We start from the raw sequence: 20,641 nt of genomic DNA on the forward strand, positions 1-20,641 counted from the left end.
TTTAAAAATTATTATTTTAATTAAAAAGCGACGGACGGCATCTCTTAGTCCGTCGCTTTTTAGGAGCGACGTTGTCCGTCGCTTTTTCTTCCGTCGTTTTTTAGCAGTTTTTTAGTAGTGTGAGTAGTGATTTGCTTCTTGGGATGGGTAGCTTGAATCCGGTCAATTCTTTCTCTAATTTTGACAAAGGTAAAATCATGACTTTAGCAAAGTGTTATCCAAGTGAGTTTGATGATGGAAAAATTAGAGATTTGAGCTATCAACTCGATACTTTCATTATTCATATGCGAAGTGGTAATCCCAAGTTCTCCAACTTGCAAGGAATTCATGATTTGGCGAAGGCATTGGTTGAAGCAAATCTCGCGGAGACTTATTCACTTGTTTATTTACTTGTAAAGTTGACTTTGATTTTACCTGTTGCTACGGCAACTGTGGAGAGAGCATTTTCGTCAATGAAGCACATAAAAAATGAAGTGCGGAATAGTATTGGTAATCAATATTTAAATGATTGTCTAGTGTGTTACATAGAGCGTGATGTATTTATAAATGTTAGTAATGATGTCATTATCGATCGTTTTCAGAATATGAAAACTCGTCGAGGACAATTGTAAATGAATGTTGAATATTTATAATATTAGTAAATAGTAATATTATTGAAAGTTTTAAATTTGTTAACTTCATGCTTTTAATGTGGAGTGCGGATTTGTAATATCTTATTATTTATATTTTATTGATTGATTTATGATATATATCGAAAAGGCGAATAATTTAATCAAATATAAAATTAATTTAATCGATAAGTTTATTTGGCACCCCCAGACTCTAAATCCTGGATCTGCCACAGTTTATGCTAGACCACATAATCATGCTAGATCACATAAACATACTGAAATTTAATTCGATAAATACCTCTTGAAGCGTGAACAGATAGTTTCAAACTTCAAGCGAATTCCAAAGGTAGACAGACCTTCAAGTGAATCTACAAGATAGTTATGATCTTCTACAGTGATCCCAAGTTCACATCTTAACTTTCTCAATACTTGGGTGGGCAAGTATGAATAGAAAACTAATCAATCTTTTTCTAGGTTAGGAGAATCTCTATTTATAGAGATTTCTTCCCCAATCCAAAAAGGAGAAGAAACCCCAGTTTTCTTGAAAAACAAGAAAACACACGCCTACTCCTTTTCCCCCTAAGAAATAGGATTCTGAGTTCTAGTTAAATATGGGCACTGGAGGGACCACAAAATTAATCTCTGATGCTTCCTGTTATGGAAATAATTCCAAATAATTAATTTGAATTATTCTTACCATAATAAATTACAAATCATTCCACTAGAAATTCATAATTGCACTCCTCTATTTACATTTCGTAATTCCCCATTAAACACTTATGTAATTTCCCATGTTAAGATTTCATATACTAATCAATAAATTAAATTACTGACGAATTTAACTTAATGATTAATTTCTTTAGAGCACTACTTAACTCATTTCATGTGTCGGATTCATAAATCCACTTGCAAGGTTTGACACGATGAAAACTTATAAGTTTTTCAAAAAAGGCATATCAATCAATCTCTATAACGAGACATGGATTCCATCAACTAACTTATTATTTCACCAATATATATTATTATCATCCAACTTACTAGGCATACTGACCCATCTCAGAATCTCACTTTTTAATAAATCAAAACGATAATTAATATATACAGATTATAATAGTTATATCAATATTAAGAATATAAGTATATTTAATAGTTTAGAGAATATGTTTTGTCAGTCAGTCTAAAACAACTATCTCTACTCGATCCCGTTCAATACATACAAAATGCACTAGCACAAGAAGTTGGAACTATACCGTTCCCATAATCAAGATAAATTACATATAATCTTGTGCTACAATTGTATCGATGACATGTCCAATTTCTATCCTAGATTGTGAACAAAAAACTTTATACTTATAAGAATCGATGATTTAATCCTCTGTGTATAAGCTAAAACTCTACACACTAAATCATCTACTATATAAATAAACAGACACCATAGACGAATATATAATCTATTAAAATTGAGCAAATATTTATTCTATAATAAATATTATTTCTTTAACACATGGTTAATAGTATATATCCCAAGAGTGAACTCTTATTTCTTCACAGCAAGCAACTCTGCAGGCGAAGTCTCAACCTCCGGAAAAAGTAGAAACTGATAGTACTGTTGGAAAAGGTTCCGAGCCAATAAAAGAAACTAGTTAAGTGTAATGAAGACAAAGTGACTATCAAGCTTGCAAGTCCACATGATCTTCCAACTGATGCGAGTGCGACAGCTTTTCTCAATTACAAGCTAGCTCATTCCCCATAACCCTCAAATTGGTTCCTTCAATGCCCCACTAATAATGAGTGGAATCTGTCCTCTCTCCAATCTGCTGCTGGATTGCGTCTGCGATGCTCAGATATCCTGTGTCGACCTCCACTTTGACAATTCTTTTATGTTGCCTGATTCGTATGGTATTAAAGAGCTGTCAGAGGAGAGCCATTATAACCAAAGTGATATGTCTTAACTTTGATAGCAACAGCGATTGATAATTCTGTTTCGAGCGCAGTGTTAGATGAGTTCGCCTACTGATTTCCAAAATCCTTCAGATTTACTAATAGGCAACATCAGTTCTAGTCAAGATGTTCAATCTCATATTACAGATTCTCAGAATTTCTCTGTACAAGAACTTGTTGGGGATGTTCGATGCAGAATATAATCGATGATATTCAACACAAAATGCATCAAAAGAATGTCGCGATTAGTCATTGCTATAGAGAAAGTAATGGAGTCGCAGATGCTCTTGCGAAACATGAACCACCCTTCAAGAAGATAAAATTTTCCTACATAAAGAAGAGCTTCCTAAGGAGGCTATTGGCCCCCTTAAAATGGATAAGATGCAGCTTCTGTCCTTTAGAAGACGAGTAAAAAAACACTCTTCTTGGTGCTACAAACCCCCAACTTAGGCTAAATCTAGCTATTGGTTACTTCGATGTTTATCTAGGTTTATAGCATTTCAATGTGCCAAAACTCTTAGTCTTAGACAAGATCTCTAATTAGGAGTATTAACTCTACTGTAAATGCTCTTTTTGTGTCTGGAGGTTGGGTTGCCATGTCCCCCTCTGGCTCTGTAATTTTTGCTAAATCTTATTAACATGGTTTTAAAAAAAGAAAAGAGTAACACACACACAAAACTTTTAAGCACTTTTTTAAAAGTCAAAAGTGACTCACACTGCCTCGAAAGGGCACCTTAGGCAGGTTCGTCTCCTTCCTTCTTATGAGAGAATTATGATAAGGGTTGTAGGTCGAGTTCAAGGTATATTTGGTAAGGATTTTCCTACGTTAATTAGGCGGAGAAGGGCAATTGACTTCCTCCCTTCATTCTTATGTTCAAGTGTGAGTAAAAAGACTTTTATGTATGAATCAAACTTATTTTAGATATATCATATATGCTCACTAGATATTATATTTATATTTGGAGAGATGGATAGATATGATTATAACCCGTCCAAATTGAATCCAACTTGACCAACTATCATCCTTATCTAACGAGTTTGGAGCCAAAAAGGCAAATAAAATTGTCAAAAATTTCAAAAGGGCACATCAATTTTTTTTAAAACCAAAAGGACAAAATCGCTCGTGGCGAAGTAATTTTCTTCTAACAAAATTGACGCCGTTACTCCATTAAAAAGCATAGCGATTTTGTCAAAAAAAAAAATCTTTTTAACATGGCAGTGTTTATCTCAAAAAAAAAAACTTTTTAAAATTGAAATTTCTTAAAAATATTATTTTTTTTATAAAAAAAATCGCTTGCAAGGCAGCAATTTCATTAAAAAGATTTTTTTTGCTTAAAATAAATTGCTGCCTTGAAAAAGCAGCAATTTAAAAAAGGAAAAAAATAATCAGTAATTTTTTTTTTTTTCTAAAGAAATCGCTGCATGGCAAGCGATGTTTTAATAATTTTTTTTAATATCCGGACTAAAACTGTACCAAGAGTCTAATCCTTATTTTATGTCTGATATTATCTCTTTATTTTATCTCCAGGTTTAGGGCCGGCAACTATAACACCCCTCCTGTTTAAGGCAAAAAGCAAAGCAAAGCAAATTCATTATTCTTTTTGCCCTAATATGGAAAAAGGTACAGTGAATTGGTCTGAACTTGCATACGATATACTTGTTACGATAGCGAATCGCGTTACATGTATAGATGATTTCGTTGTATTTGGTGCCGTTTGTAAATCATGGGGAACTGCTGCTACCAAAGAATTTTTTGATTTTTCATCTACCCAAGCTCCGTTGCTTATGTTGGCTGCTGATAAAGATGATGATTATCGAGAATTTTACTCTCTTTCCAAGAAAAAAGTTTCACGCAGAGTCTTTCTCCCCGAAGCTAAAGGGCGAGAATGTTTTTCAACCCAAGGATGGTTTTGCACTGTGGAATATGAAGGTACAGTTATAAGAGATATGAAGTTATTGCATCCTTTCTCACGTGCCCAAATACAGCTTCCTTCTCATACTAGCTTGTTAGAATATTCGGAATCAATAGATGTGATCATCATCCGCAAAGTTGTGTTATCTGCTAATCCTTCCTTTACATCCGATTATGTTGTAATGATCGTCTATCCTTATAGGCATAAAAGTTATTTGGCTTTTTGGCGACCTGGAGATCTCCATTGGACCAAAATTGATATTGACAGATGTGGTTTATTCAGGGATATACACTACTTCAAAGGACAGTTTTATATGATCACTTGTGATGGAGTTTGGGTTATTGATAATCTTGAACCCCGCTTGCTTCTCTGGATAACCATTAAATATGAGAGAAATACGCACTCAAAGCATCTATATCTAGTTGAAGTATCAGGTGCACTATTACTTGTTGCGCAATTTATTGAAAGTAATAAACTAGTTAGACCCAATAATGAATATGACTTTCAAGTATGGGAACTAGATCTGATTGAAGGAGAAGCAAAAGAGATTAAAGTTTTGGGAGATAGAGCAATTTTTTTGTGGTGTAATACTTCAACTGTGATTGATACTTCTAAGTTTATAGGGGTGAAGCCTAATCACATCTATTATACTAGTAATTGGACAGATTTACTTTACCCCTACACAAGTGTTGCTGTCAAATATACGAGGGCTTACAATGTTGAAGATGGAAAAATTACATCGGTTCATTATGACTCACCTGTTAGTCCTGTTTACCTGTCAACTTGGGTTACGCCATCGTTCTGACATTTTAGATTCAAAAAGCTCTTCTTGGTCATTTATTTTTGTTTTCCACCTTATCAAGATGAAGTTTAGGGATTACTTATTCTCTAATCTTGTTTTACATTTGTAGTTTCTTGCTTTTCATATCTATGGAGTACTATCTTTTGTCTATTGTGTTTAGTTTCTATGTTTTCATTAGTGTGACGTTTTGCCTTTTCATAACTACTTGATTTGCTGCACTTGAACTGAAGGACCTTCTCTATCGTCTCATACCCCTCTTATAAAATTTCACTGGACGTATTATTGTTGCTAAAATAACTACCGTCACTCCGTCAGTATTGATTTTGATCATACACCAATGCTAGGCTTATTCCATCTAACAGGGATGCTCTGAACAACTGGACGGAGATTTTCCACCTTGTTGATCCAATTATCTTCAGTATCAATCACCGGAAAGCCATTCAGAATCACGGCTTTGATGTTCCAATGTGCACTGAATTATCATTCTGTAATGATAGAACTTGTTGTGGTCACCATACTTGCAGGCAGTCTATGCTTTCCAAAGTTCCCAACATACTTTGAAGCACTTGTTGTTAGGTCAAAAGTGACTCACACTAAGCCTCGAAAGGGCTCCTTATTTAGGCAGATTCGTCTCCTTCTTTCTTATGAGAGAATCACAGTTAGGGTTGTAGGTCGAGTTCATGGTTTATTTGGGCTTGTGTAAGGATTTTCCTACAGTTAGTTAGAGAAGGGCAATTGACTTCCTCCCTTCAATTCATTCTTATGTTCATGAAGTACCGCAAGGAAAAATACTTTTACATTTTAATGTCTGAATCAAACGTCTTTCAAATATATCATATGTTTACAAGATATTATGTCCGGAGACAATGGCGTAGCTAGATGGTTGTCAAGGTGTCCAAAAAAATACCTTATATACAAGTAAAATGATACACGAAATAATTATATAACATATATTAACCTTAACACAACAAGCTATTGTAACCCAGTGATTTCAGATGCTTGGACTGAGGCAATGTTTGTGTGTTTGAATATCACTAGTAGCAAATGTTTTTTCCACTTTTCGAAAAGAATGTTGTGTTATTTCTGGACACCCTTTGTGAAATTCCCCAACCAATTGTTAAGTCACACTTTCATGTTAGGCTACTTTTCATCAGGAGTACTATTAAGTTGTTACCCGAATTTCCAATATTGAGTTGAGTCCATGAACTTTAGATTTAAACAAAACAAAAGAGCAAATCAGAAAGGGTAAATTAGTCCAATCACATTTTATTAGGTTAATAATAAATAAAGTAATATATTGTTACACATAATTCAAAAGTAAAAGCTAAATGTAATATCATAAATCACAAAGAATATTACTGTTATAATTACCCTTTTCTAGGTTTGGGGCGGGCAGGCAGCAGGCAGCAGGAGTTGTTTTAGTTTTTACTAAATATACGCCGTGATTGAATCACAAACATGAATTCCAAAACAATGAGAAAAGGTACAGTGAATTGGTCCGAACTTCCATACGATGTACTTGTTACGATAGCGAATCGTGTTACATGTATTGATGATTTCTTTGTATTCGGTGCCGTTTGTAAATCATGGGGAACTGCTGCTACAAAAGAAAATTTTGATTTTTCATCGCCACAAGTTCCGTTGCTTATGTTGGCTGCTGATGAAGGCAATGATTATCGAGAATTTTACTCTATTTCCAAAAAGAAAGTTTCACACAGAGTTTTTCTCCCAGAAGCTAAAGGGAGAGTTTGTTTTTCATCGTTCGGATGGCTTTGTACAGTAGGATATAAAGGTACCAGAGAGATGAAGTTATTGCAACCTTTCTCACGTGCCCAAATTCAACTTCCTCCTTGTACTAGCTTGATAGAATATTCGGAAGATGAAAACTATGTGATAATCTATAGAGTTGTGTTATCTGCTAATCCTTCGTTAACATCCGACTATGTTGTAATGATGTCTTATAATTGTAAGTTTAGACCTTATTTGTCATTCTGGCGACCTAGAAATCTTTACTGGACCAAAATTGATATTGAGGGATGTGGTTCGCTCCATGATATCCAATACTTCAACGGACAGTTTTATATGCTCACTTATGACGGAGTTTGGGTTATTGATAATCATGATCAACCCTGCTTGCTTCTCAAGAAAAACTCTAATTATGAGACTACATATTGTCCATACTATACACGGTACTATCTAGTCGAAGGATCAGGTGCACTATTAATTGTTAAGCAATTCTGTGAAAATGGTAAAGTAGTTGGACACATAGCTGGCGAATATGAATTTCAAGTATGGCAACTAGATCTAATCGATGGAGAAGCAAAAGAGGTTAAAATCTTGGGAGATAGAGCATTATTTTTGGGGGGTACTGCTTCAACTTCAATTGACCCTTCTAGGTTTGTAGGCGTGAAGCCTAATCACATCTATTTTACTAATGGGAGAGAGTTAAGCCTCAACAAACACAGTGGCAAATATATGAGGGCTTACAATCTTGAAGATGGAAAAACTACATTTTTTAATCATAACACTCATGTTAGTCCTGTTTTCCCATCAACTTGGGTTATCCCGTTGTTCTAACATTTTAGATTAAAAGCTTTTGCTTTGGTCATTTAGTTTTGTTTTCCACCTTCTCAAGATAAAGTTTAGAGAATTATCTATTCTCTTACATTGTAATCTTGTTTTACATATATGTAGTTTCTTGCTTTTGTTATTATGTTTTGGTTATTGCATTAATTTGTTGTTGTTACTGTTCTTTTTTCCGAATGTTCTGTATTTTGCTTTCTTTATCAATTTTATAACTTCTTGATGGAGCTCATTAACAGTAGCGTGGTAATGGTTTCAGAGAGAGAATATAATGGTATGGTCAAGTATTGTGAGAATAAATCTCTGAAGAATGGGAAATCAACAAGCAGGAGAATCCTCTAAATTGGAAAATTTGAGGATATTAAGGCGAGTTGTAACTCTTGAATGTGATATGGTGGATGTGTGTGTCATACGGAGGTATCTCCAATTAAGCGGTATATGTCAGCTTTGGACAGGATTTCGTTCATTAGAAGAGTGGTGCCTCAGAGATATCACGTTCCACAAACTTAAGTTTTTGAAACTAGTAATACTTAGATATCTCAAAGTGGGATGCCTTGGAGGAATCCTTTACCCTGCTCGAAACACTTGGTATAAGAGGGTGTGAGAAGCTCGAGGAGATCCTCTATCAATCTATCGCTTTAGAGATGGAACCAACATCATCTGACTCCATGTTAAGATCATCGACTCAATACCTTGTGGACTTAAAATTATTACCTATTCTTTGTGAAATGCTGTCTACTAAACACACTTCTGCACAAACATAAAACGATTAATTTGATGATTGTACTTTCAGGAAAATTGATATGCTGATGCTTCCATTGTCTTGAACTTCAATGGTTGCGTATTAGTCGATTCTCAATTATGTTTTAAAATTTATTGATTTGACTTATCGGTTATCGATTTATGGACATATTAAATCGTTGTACATCATTAAACTATTGTTTTATGACTTTTATCGGTTTTACCTTTAAGATTTCACACTCAAAAAAATCATTGAAAGTTACTTTAAAACAAGGTGACAAACCAAATTAAATGAACCACGCACATGTGCGTTGATAGAATACATCTTGTTTTACATTCATAGTTTTTTGCTTTTCATATCTATTACTATCTTTTGTCTATTGTGTTTAGTTGCGATATTTTTGTTAGTGACGTTTTGCCTTTTCATAACTACTTGATTTGCTGCAATTGAACTGAAGGACCTTCTCTATCTTCTCACACTCCTCTTGTAAAATTTCACTGGACGTATTATTATATTGTTGATTTAACTCCATAATTGGCTGCTAGAGCTTCAGCCAAATTGTTGTTATTACATTCAACCAGTATTAAGAAGGCTCTAATGAGTACGCCCGTGACAGTTCTCACCACAACTCCCATGCCAGAATTTTTAGTATTGCTAAAATAACTATTGTTGGGTGGTATAGTAATCCCAAGATACTTTATCCTATGTAAAATAACAAAAATATCCCTCTAAACTCTATTTTATACACCATTTTTATATTTATGTATATTAACATAATTTTTAATAACATTTATAAAAGCATTCACAGCCTTAATTAAGGGTGTTCACGAGTTGGTTTGGATCGGTTATTGGTCAAAAACCAAAACCAAACCAACTGAATCGGTTTTAAAATTATCAAAACCAAACCAAACCAAATATAATATACATTTATCAGTTTAGTGATTATCGGTTTCGGTTTTGGTTTGGTTCGGTTATTAACCATACACAAAAATAAAAGAAACAATTCATTTAAAATGTGAAAAAAGTGACAACAATCCATTCAAAACGAAAAATAGTTAGAATGACTTAAATTACTAAACTTTCAATCACTAAATTTACTATCAATAAAGCTTTAAAATTCACTATATTGGCCTAGAAGGAAGAGACAATAACATTTTCAGTCCCACAAAGAATTGACATAGACACTCATATTTATGAAATCAATAAGATAATAGTTTCATCTTGGGCATTTTTGCTTTCAATAAGTAAATTATAAAGAAATTTTAATGAAAATATGTATAAGATCTTTAAAATTGTTTATAAAAATAATATATTAAGTATGTATATTAATAAAATATATGTATATAATTCATCGGTTCGGTTCGGTTATTTCTTCGGGTTTTTTCGAATAAAACCATAACCAAACCAAATACTATCGGTTTTCAAAAATCTAAAACCAAACCAAAACAAACCCAAATAAAATCGGTTTTATTTTATCGGTTTGGTTTGGTTTTTCGGTTTGGATCAGTTTTTATCCAAACCGTGAACACCCCTAAGCAGAGTAAATTATTTTTAAAATTTTTTGTGATCTTAAATTAAAAATGTATAAAATATATCATATTTATAAAACATATTAATTATTCGTTGTTTTAATGATAATATATTTTTCTATTAAGAAATTACATTTTATAAATACAATTTTTATTTATGAATATATTACAAGATTTTATTTGCCTAGTTCTTATGTTTATTTATAGTGTGTTTTCTCTTAAAATGTTCACTCCACTACTAAATTACATATTTTTAATTAAATAGTTTATTACTCACTTAAAAATTATATTTTATATGACTTTAATAATAAAATTTCACTTACTTTAATAAACTTAAAATATAAGTTTTATTTTTAAACTAAATAAAATGAAAGTTTTATTTTTAAACTAAATAAAATGGAAGTTTTATAGTTGAGGAAGAACAATTTCTTATTAGTTTGTTTTGTATTTATAGTTTTTTTTAGACTTTTGTATCCTTTCTCAATTAATATTCAAATCAATATGTATGCTATTAATATTTGTATTCATTCAAAATCTCATGTTGCATAGTTTATGAATCTTGTATTTGTTTCTAATTTGAATTAATCTCAAAGGTATGTCAGCTTGATATGTATTTTATTTATAGTAAGAATAACTTCCTATTAGTTTGTTTTATTTTTTTTATATTTTTTTCCCAAAATTTTGTATCCTTTCTCAATTTGTATTCAAAATCGTATTTATGCTATTAATATTTGTATTCATTCAAAAATCATGTTGCATAGTTTATGAATTTGGTATTTGTTCATAATTTGTATTCATTCTAAAGGTATGTCAACTAGTTATGTATTTTATTTAAGAATGATTGCAACAAATATTCACTTATTCTTTTTCAGTTTTATATTTCATTCTCACTTTTTCATCAAATAAGATTTTGTATTTTATATATTATTATACAAAATACTACATCTAAATAAAAAACTAGAATGAATACAAATACAAATAAAATATATATTGGAATGAATACGACTTAAGAAAGGATACAAGATTCTGAAGAAAAATAAATACACAGTGAAAAAAATACATGAATACAAATATGTTTCTTAAATAACTACATATTCATTTAGCATACCTATTGGAATGAATACAAACCAATAAAAAAATATAAGTTTCATTATACAAAATACAACATGAAAACTAGAATGAATACAAATAGTATACATATTGGAATGAATACGATTTATAAAAGGTTACAAAATTCTGGAAAAAAAAAAAAATACCTTGTGAGAAAGGCACACATTTGAGTTTTTTTTTAAAATGTAAGTGATGAGAAAATTAAGTGGTATTTATCTTTTTTTGTAATATTCTCTCCCTTGATTTTCTCCTTTCTGTTATCAAATAATTGTATTCTTTCAAATTAAACAAATTAATTTTTTTTACATAAATTAGATATATAACAAACTAAAATATTGACACTTTTAATAAATATTGAAAATGTGGCTAAGGGGTCCTATTAAATGCTAAAATATTGTTGTTTTGAAAATTTTCCCATACTAAGCCTAGTATAACTAATCTCATCATAACTTGTATTCAAACTAAAGGCGCGTAACTTGTATTCAAACTAAATGACCCCTTATCATTACCCTTTTCTAGGTTTGGGGGGGGGGGGGGGGGGGTGGGGGGGTTTTTTTTTGTTTTATTTGTTTTTACTAAATATCCTCCGTGATTGAATCACAAACATGAATTCCAAGACAACAAGAAAAGGTACAGTGAATTGGTCCGAACTTTCATACGATGTACTTGTTACGATAGCGAATCGAGTTACATGTATAGATGATTTCGTTGTATTTGGTGCCATTTGTAAGTCATGGGGAACCGCTGCTACCAAAGAAAATTTTGATTTTTCATCGCCACAAGTTCCGTTGCTTATGTTGGCTGCTGATGAAGGCAATGATTATCGAGAATTCTACTCTCTTTCCAAGAAGAAAGTTTCATACAGAGTTTTCTCCCAGAAGCTAAAGGGAGAGTTTGTTTTTCATCGTTCGGATGGCTTTGCACAGTAGGATATAAAGGTAGCACAGAGATGAAGTTATTGCAACCTTTTTCACGTGCCCAAATTCAACTTCCTCCTCGTACTAAAAACTATATGATAATCTATAGAGTTGTGTTATCTCCTAATCCTTCCTAAACATCCGACTATGTTGTAATGATCGCTTATTATTGTAAGCTTAGACCTTATTTGTCGTTCTGGCGACCTGGAGATCTTTACTAGACCAAAATTGATATTAAAGGTTGTGGTTTGCTCCAGGATATCAAATACTTCAAAGGACAGTTTTATATGATCACTAATGACAGAGTTTGGGTTATTGATAATCATGATCAACCCCGCTTGCTTTTCAAGAAAAACTTTAATTATGATACATATAGTTCATACTTTACACGGTACTATCTAGTCGAAGTATCAGGTGCACTATTAATTGTTAAACAATTTGTGACTATGGTATACTATTTGGAAAAATTTCTGGCGAATATCAATTTCAAGTATGGCAACTAGATTTAATCGAAGGAGAAGCAAAAGAGATTAAAATCTTGGGAGATAACGCATTATTTTTGGGGTGTACTGCTTCAACTTCAATTGACCCTTCTAGGTTTGTAGGCGTGAAGCCTAATCACATCTATTTTACTGGTAATGGGAGAGAGTTACGCCTCAACAAACACGGTGGCAATTATATAAGGGATTACAATCTTGAAGATGGAAAAACTACATTTTTTACTCATGATATTCATGTTAGTCCTAACTCCTATGTACCTGTCAACTTGGGTTATGCCGTCGTTCTGATATTTTTGATTCAAAATGCTCTTCATTGTCATTTATTTTTGTTTTCCACCTTATCAATATAAAGTTTAAGGAATTATTTATTAATCTCTTACATTGTAATCTTGTTTTACATATATGTAGTTTCTTTCTTTTGTTATTATGTTTTGGTTTTTGCATTAATTTGTTGTTGTTACTGTTCTTTTTTCCGAGTGTTCTGTATTTTGATTTCTTTATCAATTTTATAACTTCTTGATATGTAATGGTTTCAGAGTAATAATATAATGGTAAGGTCAAGTACTGTGAGAATAAATCTCTGAAGAATGGGAAATCAATAAGCAGGGGAATCCTCTAAATTGGAAAATTTGAGGATATTAAGGCGAGTTGTAACTCTTGAATGTGATATGGTGGATGTGTGTGTCATATGGAGGTATCTCCAATTAAGTCAGCTTTGGACAGGATTTCGTCCATTAGAAGAGTGGTGCCTTGGAGATATCACGTTCCACAAACTTGAGTTTTTGAAACTAGTAATACTTAGATATCTCAAAGTGGGATGCCTTAGTGCTTGAAACACTTGTTATAAGAGGGTGGGAGAAGCTCGAGGAGATCCTCTTAGCTTTGCAGATATTCCAAGACTGAAACAAATTAAGTTGCTATTTCCTAATGCTCTCTATAAATATCATCGTTACTGATCGAGGAGGTGGAAGATTTCCTAGTTTCAGCAAATATCACTAGATGTATGATTTCTGTTCTGTCATCAAATTACTTCATTATTGTTAATGAACAAGGTCCTCTATCAACAATCTATGTTTGCATTGAGATAGTGCAGAGTCCTCTATCACCTTAGAGATGGAACCAACATCTCTATCGATACAACAACAACATAAGTTTCAGTATAATCGAGTTTGAGACGGTAAAAAGTAACGGAAGGACTTTATATATCGATGATTTGAATTATTGATTTCGATTTGGTTTTGAACAACTCTAAGGACAAGTTGTAACCCTTGCAGTAGCACCCGCAATTCTGTGCCAATACTGGATAGTATTTGATTTTGAAGTTTGATAGACAAAGTTTACCTTAATACTTCGTGCGGCAAAATCAAACTCAATTTGCCTAATCCGTTTTAATTTTGGTTGGGTTATTAATCCGTCCATTTATCAGCTAATCCATTTCAATCTTAAAAAAATTTGGATTGATACGTAATTCAAATTGACTCATGAGAAATTTTGTCAAAATATTTTCAATATTTTTCCTAATTTGATTTGTTATAGGTAGTTATAATAAAGAAAAAATAATAATCTTATTAGGTACTAATATTTTTTAAAAATAAACAAAGCAATTACAACATAGTAAAATTGGGTTAGATTCAATCTTCACCCGTTTTATAATTCATTACTTGATCCGTTTTGATCTAACTTTTTCAACCCACCCAAATTTAATCGAAAAATAACTCGAATTGGGTCCGTTTTGATCCAACTCTTTTTTGACCCACTCAAATTTAATCCAAAAGTAACTCGAATTGGGTCCGAATTTTCCTCCAACAAATCTTCTTGTTGAGCGCTTACATAAATTTCCTCAAACGCAAAAACCCTAAAAGTAAAATCACTCCTCTTTTGCCCTCTTTTTAAGTTTTAGCTATGGCGGATTGGTCGTTACTTCCATACGATCTACTTGTTACAATAGCAAATCGTGTTACAGTTATGGAGGATTTCATTGTTTTTGGTGCCGTTTGTAAATCATGGCGAATTGCTGCTACCAAAGAGAATTTTGATGGACCATTCCCACAACTTCCATTGCTTATGTTGGCTGTTGAAAGAGACGACGCCAATGATTATCGTGAATTTTACTCTCTTTCGAAGGAGAAAATAACACGAGTATTTCTTCCAGAAGCTAGATCTAGAAATCGAGAATGTTTTTCAACAATGGGATGGATTGCCACCGTCGAATATACAGGTATCGGAGAGATGAAGTTATCGCACCCTTTTTCACATTCTCAAATTCATCTTCCTCCCCATATTGGTTTGAGAGATTGGGAACCAACTCATGAAAATAGCTATGTGTCTATCAATAAAATTATATTATCTGCTAATCCTTCGTTTTCGTCCGATTTTGTTGTGATTATTTCGTATAGTAGACATAAAAGTTATTTGGCTTGTTGGCGACCTGGAGATCTCTTTTGGACTCCAATTGATGATGTTGATGAATTTGGTGAATTATGGGATATACACTACTTTAATGGACAGTTTTATATGATTACTTCTAGCGGAGTTTGGGTTATTGATGAGGATTATGAACCTCAATTGGTTATTCAGAAAAACAATTATGGTCCGCGAAAGCAGCTCTATCTTGTCGAAGTATCAGGTGCACTGTTACTTGTTTCACAATTTTGTAAGCATGATAGTTTTTTTGGATCCTATATGACCTATGACTTTCGAGTATGGAAACTCGATTTAATTAGACGTAAAGCAAAAGAGATTAAAGTCTTGGGAGATAGTGCAATTTTTTTAGGGAAGAATGGATCATTTTCAATTGACACGTCTAAGTCGAAAGGAGTGAAGCCTAATCACATCTATTTTACTGATAATTGGAAATACGGAGATGGCAAAGATATGGGAGCTTACAACTTTGAAGATGGAAAAATTCAATCTTTTTATGTGGGTGTTTCTGTTCATCCTATTTGCCCGGCAACTTGGGTTATCCCATCATTATGATATCAAAAGGGGAATTGCACATACCTCTGCGACATTCTCTAGCCTAGTAATTTTGGCCATTTATTTACGTTTTCCGTCTTATCAGAGTAAAGTTTTAAGAATTATTTGCTTTCTTTGATCGTAATCGTGTCTGTATGTTTATGTTTTGAATTTCAATCTTCTTTTAAGTAAATTTTGATGATACTTCCTATGAATGATTTAGGCTTGTGATATTCACTATGCAAATATACCTCTTTAATGAGATGTTGTCTGCTTTTTTCTCCTTCCAGCACATAATTTTAGTTGTGGATTGCTAGAGTTTTTCAGTGATTAGAACTTGGGTGCAAAGTCTTAGTGTTTATCACTTTTCAGCCCTTCGAAGATGGTTAGCACTTGGTAATACACATCAGAGGATAGCTCGGTAGACTGTAAGGGCTCGTTTGGTGTGAGGGATAAGAATAAATAGTCTTGGGATAAAAAAGTAGTATTGGGGATAAAATTTTGATGTCTTGTTTGGTTGACATGTTTGGGATAACTTATCCCACCATTTATAGCATAGTGATGGGATAAGTTATCCCATATACATGGTGTGATACGTTATCCCTGGATAGTTAATCATGGGATAACTAGTTCCCAACCAAACGACCCCTAATTACTTTGTAATTGTTATTCATTGTTTAAAAGTTATCATGTTGAGAGGAAAGGACCATGAATCTTTACGGGAAGTAGAGTAAAGAACTTACGGCCTAGAACCTCCTAAAAATTTAAAAAATAATTCCTTTATTTTGCAGCTCTGTTTTGTGGTTGATCCTGTGGATTATTACACAAAAAAGGGGGAGTGGGATGAGTACAAGAACTACTGTGAATCTGCAGCTATTGCCGTGGTAGAAGATGATTCTGCGTTGGTATTGTCCTTGTTGATCCTTGGCTAATGCTGCAAGAGTAAAAGCGAGTGGTGTATCAAAAATCGCGACTTTAGCAAAAAAGTTGCACTGCAACCTATCTTTGTTAGGTTGTCCTCCACTCCATTTGCCTTCCTGTACGTATGGGTTGGAGTAATCACCTGCAGTCGTACAAAATATTGGAGTGTATGAGGTTAGTAGATTGCAAGAGATCGAGAACTTCTTGCACATCTATTTCTATGACCTATGTTGCTCGGACTCTTCAAAAATGTCAAGGGGTGCGTGTGCAAAAAGTAGTGTATTTTTGGAGAATCCGACATGTGTGTGGCATTGAAAGTGAAGAGTCAAAGCAACTTAGTCTATGACTAATGGTTGTAAGTTATGGATAGGGCAAGCTGTTGCCACTGCAGCAGTGCCTGCAGTTCAGTGCCAATACTGGATATTGTGCGTAGCGTTCAACAGGTAGCCATGTCACCAACACCACCATTGCCTCCTTTACCTGAGCCGGAAACTATTAATGAGTGAAAGCCACTTAATGGTAAGGAGAGGAGTTCACGAATGTCTTTTCTCATCGTGTAGTCGGAGAATTTGAACACCACTACATCCTTCCATTCCTCTGGAAATATGAATTATATAGTTTTTTAAATTTTTATTAGATGATTAAAACAACGCAATACTCCTTATATGTAATTTGTTCCTACTCTTTATTTGTTAGATGAAATTTGCCATTCCTAACACATGTACATAGCTATATTTTGGCTAAAAATGCATGTATAGTTATCTCCTCTATTACTATGTGGAAACTGGAACATTAAATTTTTTTAAGTTGGAGTTGTGTTTGGTCATACTTTTTGCGATGAATATTTAGAATCTAGTGTACTTTTTCTATATATGGTTTAATTTATACCCCTAATATTTAAAAACAAGTAAAATCACCCAACTCAACTAAATTTATCTAAAACATACAAATCTGCTCTTAAGAATAACATCTCATAATAGATATCATGTAATGTCATAGATAGATTTCATATACGAGATGTTACATACCATTGCAAATATTTTTTCACTTTATTTGATATTTTTGAAGTTAGATTTAGTTGTTTGAACGTACTTTTCCTAAAAAAATATGAAATATGATTTGATTATAAAACATAATTCAAATAGGGGCCATTTTATAAAAATAAAAAATTTAGAGTAAAATTCAAAAAAGAAAAATATAGTAAATAAAAATAAGGTTTTGAGTGTTTTTCAAATTCTACTAGGTCTCACATAAGTAGAATTTTTTTAAGTATAAATTACGTGCTAGGAGCAAATTCTTGTCTAATTATTTTCTTTTGCCTCTTTTTGCTATGGCGAATTGGTCTGAACTTTCATACGATCTACTTGTTACGATCGCGAAGCTTGTTACAGAGATAGAGGATTTCGTTATATTTGGTGCTGTTTGTAAATCATGGCGAACTGCTGCTATCAAAGAAAATTTTGATCTGTCATCAGCCCAACTCCCGTTACTTATGCTGGCTGCTGATAAAGATGATGATTATCGAGAATTTTACTTTCTTTCCCAAAAAAGAAGTTCACCTAAAGGGCCATTACGTCTTCCAGCTCATCAAGGACGATGGCGTTGCACTGTGGAATATATTACAGGTATCTTAGAGATGACATTGTGGAACACTTCCTCACATGCCCGAATCATTCCTCCAACACGTGAATATAACAATCACGTGGTCATCGACAAAGTTGTGTTATCTGCTGATCCTTCCTTAACATCCGACTATGTTTTGATGATTTCGTATTATAATGGGCATGTACGTTATTTGGCTTTTTGGCGACCTGGAGATCTCGTATGGAATAAAATTGATATTAAAAAATGTGGTAAATTCCAAAATATCCACTACTTAAAAGGACAATTTTATATGATCACACGTGTTGGAGTTTGGGTTATTGATGTTGCAACGCCTAGTAATCAAGAACCCCGTTTGGTTGTTGAGAAAAACAATTGTGGTCTACCTTGGCCGTATAAAAAGCAGTTCTATCTAGTTGAAGTATCAGGTGCACTATTACTTATTGCACGATATTCTAGTAATGATAAATTTGATAGAGCTAATTTTGGATATAAGACATACGCATTTCAAGTATGGGAACTAGATCTAATCAAAGGAGAAGCGAAAAGGATTAAATTATTGGGAGATAGAGCAATACTTTTGGGGTATAATGCTTCAACTTCGATTGACCCTTCTAAGATAATAGGCGTGAAGCCTAATCACATCTATTTTACTGATCTCAAAGTGGGTGTCAGATATATGTTTGCTTATAGTCTTGAAGATGGAAAAATTCAATCTTTTGTTCAGACACATTTGGTAGACTTTTGGTAGACCCTTTCACCCACAAACTTAGGTTATACAATTGTTCTGACATTTTGGAATAAAAATTCTAGCTCTTGCTTTAATTTGGGTTTGGCAATTTGTTTTTTTTTCCTACGATAATGTTTAGGGAACTATTCCTTTACCTTGAGAAAATTGTAAGTTAGACATATTAACTTCAATACATGATAGTAAAATATGTATTAGTAATGTAGGATTTCGTTGTATATTATGTTGTTACTAAAGAAAAATTTGATATTATCGAGAATTTTACTCCCAAAAGCTATAAATAGCTAGCGAGTGTGGAATGACTTTGCACTGCGGAATATACAAGTATCGGAGAGATAACATTGTTGCCCCCCATGGCATGCTCCCAAATCCAGCTTGGATAATTGGAAACCAGGATATGACTAAATGATTTCCTATTTTAGGTCTAGAAGTTGTTTGGTTTTTTAGCAACGTGGAGATCGTTACTGATCACTACAACAAAAATAACCTTTAGCTGCAATAAATATACACATTAACAAAGAGTTATAAAACACACATGCACGCACGCGCCACACACACCGTATATGAATTAGTTAGGTTGTGTGATTTTGCTAGTTTTTAAGAATTGGGATATAAATTAAATAATATTTTTTTTAAAAATACATTCATATTCCAAATATTCTTTGCAAAAAAATATGATCAAACACAAATTTAACTTAAAAAATTACAAATAAAATAAATAATTTTTAATTTTCAAGGTCAAATGCACGATTATATCAAGGTATGCATTGTACCTCTCAAATTTTTATTATATTAGAAAAGCATGGTTTGGTCAATCTTCAAAAAATGACTTATTTTGATGATGTGTTTTTTTCAAAATAGGTTTTTAAAGAAATACTTTTTGGAAAGAAACCAATAATTATGTTGTCCAAGCCCATTGGTGTGAGAATTTATTTAGCATTTTTGTCTTTAATAAAATTTGAATTGAAGATCATAACTTACTTCATTAATTACTAGATCATACCCTTAAGTATCATTGTTATTTATAGGATTAATTGTTAATGACTTCAATAATATTTTTTCTCCCTCATAAATTAACACCCAAAAATACTTCATGAAAACGTTGATCAAACACCATCTCTACTTTCAAATGATTATGCCAAATAGAATGGGGTGTTTAGGGAGGGGGAAGACAAGTATTATTTCATTGTAATCTTGTTTGACAAAACAAGTATTATGTCTCACAATTGCATCATTTTCCTACAGACTCTTCATATCACTTTCCTACTCACGTCATTACTATGTAGCTAGAGCTTCTAATGCGTGAGCAATATCATTAGAACATGACGTTGGTTAAGAAAATAAAAATAATCACATAATTATGTTTTGTAATAGAAAAATGATATAATTTTCACCCTATTAACAGATAAATGTAGTGTAAAAATTCATTTTACTCATTGGAAGAATGAATTTTTTGATAATCATGACATTTTGTGTTGGCAAGATGAGAATTTTGTATTTTTTTTTTATTAAAGAACATAATTATATGACCGCAGTAAAAGAGTTATAATTAACTATGATCATTCATAAAATTTACACAATAAAATTATCAAGTAGCTAGTAAGAAATTATTCAAACATAGAATTTGGAAATGACTAGGGTTGTGGCAATAGTGAAACCACTCCATCCTTAATTAAAAATCTCGGATTTAACTTCGAGTTTGGCCATCAATAAAATCCTATTGAAAGTGTCATTATTAATAGCTAGGTTTCCACTAATTAATCATCG

General features: G+C 32.7%; 3 protein-coding genes across 3 annotated transcripts; all 3 read left to right on the forward strand.

Annotated features, from left to right (window-relative positions):
• Window positions 1-6,740: 6,740 nt before the first annotated feature.
• Window positions 6,741-7,844, forward strand: LOC107058173 (F-box protein At4g35733-like). The gene has a single exon (XM_015303561.1). The coding sequence runs from the start codon at window positions 6,741-6,743 to the stop codon at window positions 7,842-7,844; it is 1,104 nt and encodes a 367-aa protein (XP_015159047.1).
• A 6,568-nt stretch (window positions 7,845-14,412) lies between these two features.
• On the forward strand, window positions 14,413-15,834 carry LOC107058179 (probable F-box protein At1g65740). The gene has a single exon (XM_015303578.1). It carries the CDS (start codon window positions 14,551-14,553, stop codon window positions 15,622-15,624), a length of 1,074 nt encoding a protein of 357 aa, XP_015159064.1. The 5' UTR covers window positions 14,413-14,550; the 3' UTR covers window positions 15,625-15,834.
• Window positions 15,835-17,854: 2,020 nt separating this feature from the next.
• Window positions 17,855-18,877, forward strand: LOC107058174 (F-box protein At4g35733-like). Its single transcript, XM_015303562.1, has one exon. The coding sequence runs from the start codon at window positions 17,855-17,857 to the stop codon at window positions 18,875-18,877; it is 1,023 nt and encodes a 340-aa protein (XP_015159048.1).
• Window positions 18,878-20,641: the final 1,764 nt, after the last annotated feature.

The sequence above is a fragment of the Solanum tuberosum genome, unplaced genomic scaffold (genome assembly GCF_000226075.1).
Source record: "Solanum tuberosum cultivar DM 1-3 516 R44 unplaced genomic scaffold, SolTub_3.0 scf00445, whole genome shotgun sequence".
Taxonomy (NCBI): domain Eukaryota; kingdom Viridiplantae; phylum Streptophyta; class Magnoliopsida; order Solanales; family Solanaceae; genus Solanum; species Solanum tuberosum.